This window comes from Plectrocnemia conspersa, unplaced genomic scaffold, assembly GCF_051122295.1.
Source record: "Plectrocnemia conspersa isolate PC_06_02 unplaced genomic scaffold, ASM5112229v1 ptg000001l, whole genome shotgun sequence".
Taxonomy (NCBI): Eukaryota; Metazoa; Arthropoda; class Insecta; order Trichoptera; family Polycentropodidae; genus Plectrocnemia; species Plectrocnemia conspersa.
Window position 1 is genome coordinate 20041560 of NW_028277165.1, and position 8140 is coordinate 20049699.

The 8140-nt window shown below is 29.2% G+C and overlaps 1 protein-coding gene across 8 annotated transcripts in view; it reads left to right on the forward strand.

Moving 5' to 3' along the window:
- nAChRalpha1 (nicotinic acetylcholine receptor alpha1) overlaps positions 1-4428 on the forward strand; it is a 173967-nt gene extending 169539 nt beyond the window's left edge. For all 8 annotated transcript variants that reach the window (XM_088182282.1, XM_088182266.1, XM_088182258.1 and 5 more), the window contains 2 exons: positions 1484-2398; positions 4095-4428. In XM_088182282.1, the coding sequence (XP_088038408.1) occupies positions 1484-2398; positions 4095-4307 (1128 nt within the window). In that variant the 3' untranslated portion in view covers positions 4308-4428. The remainder of the gene's footprint in view (positions 1-1483; positions 2399-4094) is intronic.
- Positions 4429-8140: the final 3712 nt, after the last annotated feature.

The window sequence follows — 8140 nt, forward strand, 5'->3', positions numbered from 1 at the left end:
TAGCGGCAGAGTTTATGTACGTTTTGTTAAAAGACATGAATGTTTGCTTTACAAACTATACACAAGACCCCTAACTGAACGCTGCGCTTAATACGCCCATACCGGAAAAGTAAAAGCTATATTGCTTAATAAATTAAAAATAAAATTGATATATAATCGATAACGCGTAATATTTCAATAAGAGTTTCTAAGGAAGTTTGCTCAGGCCTTTCCATTTTATCTTGTATACAAACAATATGTTTCAAAAAAAAATGTTTATCTTATACATATATTTAAAAAATTGCAAATAAATGGCAAAAAACCTAAATCAATATTTTAGAGGTGAAACATTAAAATCGACCAAAATAAAATATAATCAATTATAGTTACGAAACATAGACAAACTTTGCTACCGCCTCTCCAAAGTAAATAAGGTAGACATGTAGAATGGAAGTCTAGCATTTAATACATAGGCTTAAATTTAATAAACACGTTTTGGAATTTCACTATAAAATGTTAGTCATTAAATTTAATAAAAAAAGCGCGCTTACAATAAAAAAAATCTAAGTATACAAACAAATAATCATACCTATCATGACTTATCCGGTGTGAAGTAACATTTTTAATACTATTTTTTCTAAATTAAAAATCATTAAAAATATATAGTAAATATTTTTCCATTTACCTTAAAAAGCTTCATAATAGTTTTTAAATACAAACAATTAAAACACATTGGCATTCTTATACCAGAAAATATTGTGCAAATATTTCATGTAATCACACTAACCTACTACGATAAAAATAAAAACTAAATATAAAAACAAATTTCAAAGCACATATTGCTTTAAATACCAATGACTACATATCAATGGTTTCAAATTTTTAACTTCATGTAGTTAAATTAGCACTTCAAATATTTTTTTTTTAGTTTTTCTTTCACTTAAATTCTAAAGGATTTCTTAGTTTTTTTTCCAAAATTAAAATTTTATTTTGTGTTACATTATAGCGAATAATAAAACATGATAATGATGATAAACCAGTTACATGCATTTTATATATTATTATGTTTGTAAAATTAATTATAATATTAAAATAAACGTATAGAAAATAATGTGCTTATTGACCGTTGCTTAAAGATTAGATAAATTGTGGCAAAGTTCGATCTTACCAAATATACCATACATCGTACCAATCAAAATCACCTTCACATGAGTAGGGTCAGTGCAAGTTTTGTGGCAAAACTCTTTTCCCTTGTTAAAAAAACAAGATAGTCGCGGGAAATGAAACAAAGGTTGTTTATTCTAAGTGTAAACGCTATTCGATAGAGTGGCGTTATAGGGGTGAAACACCCCGAAGAAATGCAAAGGTCTCGCCATCAATAAAGAAAATCACGGCGAGTTGTTTTTGGGGTTCTAAATAGTTTTTATCATTAATTTTACATAAAATTAAACACTCTTGTGATAATATTTTTTTATTATGTTTTGATTGTGCTTCTCATTTACAGGTGGATCTGAGGCATCTGCAGCAGACTCCAGATTCAGACATCATAGAGCTGGGAATAGACCTTCAGGACTACTACATTTCGGTGGAGTGGGACATAATGAGGGTGCCGGCCGTACGCAACGAAAAGTTCTACTCGTGTTGCGAAGAACCGTATCCGGATATAATTTTCAACCTTACGATAAGAAGAAAAACCCTGTTTTACACCGTGAACCTCATCATTCCCTGCGTCGGTATCTCGTTCCTTTCGGTATTAGTGTTCTACCTCCCGAGCGACTCGGGCGAGAAAATCTCGTTGTGTATCTCCATCCTTCTGTCGTTGACTGTGTTTTTCCTGTTGTTAGCCGAAATCATCCCGCCCACATCCCTCACTGTGCCGCTGTTAGGTAAATATCTGCTGTTCACTATGATGTTGGTGACTCTGTCGGTAGTGGTGACAATCGCTGTGCTTAACGTTAATTTTCGTTCACCGGTTACGCATAAAATGGCGCCGTGGGTGCGTAGACTTTTTTTAGAACTATTACCAACAGTGCTTTGCATTAAAAGACCTGCTAAGGAGGAACCGAACCAAGAGGAGGAAGACAAGGGTTTGACGGAAGTGTTTAGTGTGCCGCCCGACGTCGATAAGTTTGTTCCTTACGGTGGCGGAAAAAGGTTCAGTGCGGACTATGACATACCAGCGTTACCGCCATCGAGGTTCGAGACCTCCTCGCCGACGGGGCCCTGTTTTGTGGAGCCCCCGCTGCCACTGCCGGGGGCCGACGACGACCTCTTCAGCCCCGGGGGCGGAAGTCCCTGCGGCGACGACGGAGACGTCAGCCCTGCCTTCGACAAGCCCTACATCAGGGAGATGGAGAAGACTATAGAAGGTTCCAGATTTATTGCTCAACATGTAAAAAATAAAGACTCATTCGAAAGTGTAAGTACCATTATTATTATATAAATAATTTAATTATATATTTTAATAAATAAAAACGACGGAAGAAAACTGATGATATTTTACGAAACGTGAATATTATAGTGTCTAGGGTTGTCTTTGATCTCATCCAAAATTGTGTTATATTCTGATACTAATCGTTTAGTAGTATCTTTGTTCTACCTGAGCTTTTTATTCTCTCATGTTTCTTAAAAGTTATCTGCTTTGTATGTTTCATGTATGTGGGATCAGATGAGTCCGGCCCACTTTAGGAATAATATTTCACGGCGTCGTTATCATTTTCCTTATTATTTCTTATCATTTCCACCGTAGATTTATTAAAAATGCTGATGATATCAATATCATTGGCACATGTTGTTTCGAATGGTCTTGTTAGTAAACCATTTAAAAATAAAACATAAATAAAGCTGCTTCAGGTTTTGAGGCCAAAATATCGTCAATCTGATATAATGAATACATATAAGTAAGTATTAACCACCACATAAACTATTATGTGTAATATAATTTATAACGAATAGATTTCACTGCAGTTGGGGCTGGTTTTTTTTTAATAAGAGCTTATTTTTTTTAATAAAAATTTGAGTGCCGCTGCCAGGGCTCGAGCCCGCAACCTCAGAGTTACAAGTCTGAGACGTTACGGACTACGTTATTCCGTCCTTATATATTATGAATTACTTTACTAAAATATTGTCTTTTTCAATTGCATTTTTTTAATACTAAACGTATAGTTTCTGACTGCAAATTTCCTATTTCTGTTATATTGATATAATACATCGTTATACCTGTTTTTAAACTATTCTTTATAAGTCTGAGAATATTTTTTTCTGTAGCAACGTTTACGAGATATCTCAAAAGTCTAACGATTTTTGTAGTATTTTTGTTTTTAGTAATATTATATTAGTTCAGACTCAAATTTATTTAAACCATATTATATTATATACATAATAATTGATGGTATAGGTTTTTTGATCTATTTATATAATTTATTAATTAACATTAGAATTCATACAAATAAAAAAGTTACCTTTTATTTTATCTTCTCTGTTCAAATCAACTAATTTCATGATTGGCAATTTTCCAGAAAAATAATAAAACTGTACTCTAATAATGTAAAGATTAGCTATTAAGCTAAATAAATTAATAAAAATAAATAAATAAATAAAATAATTGTATTTTTTAGATTTATTAGGGTCTTCGTTATCTTCTGTTTATTTAACAGTCATCAGTTAATATGTACAATATATCTTCTGACATATGTGACATTTTTTATCGTGGATTTGTCAATTTTTTTTCAGGCGTCTTTCGAATTACTTACTATTTTAAAGATGCTTTATTTTTATGTGATATGTATAAGAATAGTGGAAAAAAGTAAAACTATTATTTTCATCTAAAAAATTGAGCTCCAATATACACAATATTTAATATTATTTCATTAAATTTAACATTTTTTTAATTAATTAATAAATAACATAAATAATATTTGATTCATTGCTAATAATATTTGTTTATTTTTATGAGAATAGTTACAAAATATGGGGATGATTTGAAATGGTTAACCGTATTTTTTTTATCCAATACAGTTTTTCCCATTTACCACACTTGACTTTCGAGATTTTATTTGGATAGTTTATTTATCGTGTAATTACCTAATTTTTAAAATGTGCATTTTTTTATTTAGGTGGAAGAAGACTGGAAGTATGTAGCGATGGTGTTAGACAGAATGTTCCTGTACATCTTCACGTTCGTCTGTCTGCTGGGGACGGCGCTGATCATCTTCAGAGCACCCTCGCTGTATGACACCACGAAGCCTATAGATATTCTCTATTCGAAAATAGCAAAAAAGAAATTGGAGTTACTAAAGATGGGTTCGACAAGCGATCCAGCTCTCTGAAATTCGTCACTCGTCTTTGGCGGCCACTCTCCGCCAAAGACGTTCTGGGAGCTCATAGTAATGTGGTGGGACGGGTGATAGACATCGCCGACAACAAGTCTATCGATCCCGAAAGTAAATTTTTAAAATTTATTTGTTGATGCCAACAGGGGTATCCACGTTCCACCTTTATGAAATTGCACGTCCTTGAATCGAGTGCGAAAGAACTGCTTAAACGTTGTTAAATACTCCCAGAAAATATGCAAAATTTAATGAGAGTGAATCGTATTTGTTATTCGTGTTTTATTATAAATGTGCCATATTCTCATATACACATACGAATATATATATATTAAAAATATATACATACACATTATATTTATGTATATGTATATAATCATAATAATATTTATAATATTGTGCGTATATAGGGCTACCGTACGTCCCGGTATCTATTATATGAAATCAATATGTAAAAACACATTTTTTACTACGAAATTATATTAACGATTTTATATTGCTGCCCTAAACCTAATTCGACACTCAGTTTGATCTGTATAAATAAAATATGGTAGCCCTGTATGTTATATACATATTATATCTACACACATAACACACACATACATGAATGAAATTTAAAATTATATATATTATATAATAAAAATAAATAAAAAAAGTCTTTTAAATAATTATAGTAAATTGCAACATTTTGTATGAAATTATGTATAAGCCGTTGAAGAATTGTATTTAATATTAGTTATTTATATAAATAAAAAATAATAATATATGAACTTATATATTATTAAATAAATAAAGTTAATCAATTTCAGCGGAAATACGAAATAGGCCGCGAATTACTTTCCTCGTGTAAGACTGTTAAATTATATTGATTACTATTATTGAATCTCATAATATATGTGTGTATATATAAGGGGTTGTTTTTATTTAAACCTTTGCGTTTTAGGGTTGAATTTGACAAATTTCTTAGCGCTACAGAAATTTATCATAGTTCAACTGTGGATATACATTTTAAAATCGATTAAATTTAATAAAATATTTACAGCAGCATTTTTATACATTAATAAAATAAATCAAGTTTCACAAATGAAGCTTTTCGACTTGGCTTAAAGCCAAGTCGATTCAATTGAGCTTTTTTTTCTCTGTATATATATATATACATAATCTAAATAAAAAAACATATAATTATACATAAACAACAATATCACAGAGGTTTTATCAAAACAACTTTATATATTCATATGTATTTCTATATACATTACATAATTATATATAATATATATTTATATAAATGATATACAGAGCTGTATCGATAGGGTAGGCAACCGATTGATGCAAATGCCTAGGGCGCCGTGGCAATGCTTTTCTAGTTTTTATTATTTTTTAGACATTAGTGTGTATTATAATCACTCAACCCTTTTCGAAAAGGGGTTTTGATAGAATCACAATTTAATGGCGCCGAACATCCTCGGAATGGCTCTGTATATATTGTATATAAGCGAATTTAATTACCGCCATAACTATGCACGTTACGTTTCATTTCTCGGTAGTGTTAAAAATAACATCTTTGTAGTTCAATCATACCAAAACATTATGTAACTAATAGATAAATCGAAGCTCAATTTGTCAGATGAGGACTTTTTGTAAATGATACACAATTTTTTTTACAAAATATATTCAACCGACAGTGGATATTTTTATACGGTAAAAAAGTGATGTGATGTGTTAATTTTAGTATAATTTCCATTTAAGAACTGAGCTTGTATTGATTGTTATTATTTATGGTAGAATATTTTGTATTTGTAATATATAGCATATATATATATACTTATATATCTATATATTTGAGCCGCGTTATTAAATGATTACATTTTTATCAATGAGAAGAAACCGTAAATTCTACATTTAGAAGATTCTTAGTGAAAATAGATAAATATTAATAAAAAAAAAATATAGTCTACGTATACTGATTAAGACATTTATAATGAAAATGGCTGTACAATCATTGAAGCACTATAATCTTTTTGTAACACATTTCAAAAATATTATATATTTATAAACATCTACACGCATTTATGATATATATTCTACACCACATAAATAAAATTCAAAGTGTTGAAATTTTTTTTAATTGAACTGTAATCCTAGATTGTATTATTTTCTCTCAACATTTTTAATCTCTAAGCTAGATGTGAAGCATATTGAACACTAGCAAAGGCAAACGTGCGTCATCAAAACCTTTTCCATTCTAAGTTGAAGAATGACGATAAAGGAATTTGCGTAATGGCTCCTCGCAATTTTCAAGTTTTTCTACTTAGTACGGATAAGCTTATGGTGATGGAGACGTAAGCGCAAACTGTGAATAATCGACAAAAAAATCCCATATGTATATTGACGACATGGGTACAGTTTACGGCGGCAGTACAAACACAGATCATAAATAATATAAAATAAAGCATATTTACGATATACAATAATATTTACGATACAGGCGCAGGAAAATAAACATTTTTTCGTTACATATATTATATAATATAAATATATATATATATATATATATATATATATATATATATATATATATATATATATATATATATATATATATATATATATATATATATGTATGTATATGTATATGTGTGTATATATATACTATATGTATGTATGTAAAAAAAATCGTTAAACATATACAAAATATGTGGATATAAATCGTAATCGGTAGTGTATAATACACCTTAAAGCCTAAATGATGACTATATGTGGTACTAATTATAGGACTTGTATATTTAGTAACGATACCGTTGTTGATAAATTAATAAAATAATAATATTTATACAAAAAATGAATTGATTTTATAATATAATATATACGTTTGAATTTGGTAAATAAAATTGAGTATATATATATATTAAGAGGGTACGTTTTAAAATAAAGTTAGTTTCGTACATCGGTTGATTTGATACATTTACAACAAAAAATTCATTCGAATAAATTGAAACAGAATAGCTTCTAAAATTATTGCACACATAAAACAGTATCTAAATGCAAATAATGACGATATGTGCATAAAATCAGCATTAACACGATATTCACTAAACACAATAAATAATATAATACATATTTTAAATATAGAACATATAATATTTTTTCACAAAATTAATTAATTAAATAAATAGATAACAAGCACTTTATAGAAAGCCTTTTATATTAAAACCAAACAACTTTCTGTTTCTGTGATGCGTTTCGCTAAAATTTAACTTAAAAAAATGTTAATATAGTGTTATAACGATAAAATGACCGATGTATCGCTTAGGAGTTCTCATATAGTTTATTTAATTGATTAATATTCAGTCGCTTATATTATTACATTCATGGCAAACTTCCTAATTGACGTTTTCATGCCATAAATATAAATTAAATCATTAGACACATTGGTCATTTTATTGTTAATTTAAATAAATAAAAAATACACCAAAACATATATCACAGATCCTTTAACACTTTTTTATAACAATTTCACTATACGTAACTGCCATTTTAAACTCCCATTTATTTTTAAACGTGACTGTTCTTATCTCTCACAAACTGAAATACAATAATTATTGTTAAAAGTATTATTTATTGTGGTATCTCGGGAGTTTATATTTTTATTGAACTTTCCCGAAACATCGCGATTTGACTTACTTCAAATAATCTGACGGATATATCGGAATAGTGTATTAGATATATAATTAGTGTGAAGGCAGGCACAGGGTGTTATAAAAAAAGGCTGCATGTATATGATTTTACAATCATTTTTGTACCGTGCCAACTTGCGTATTTTTAAAGATTTG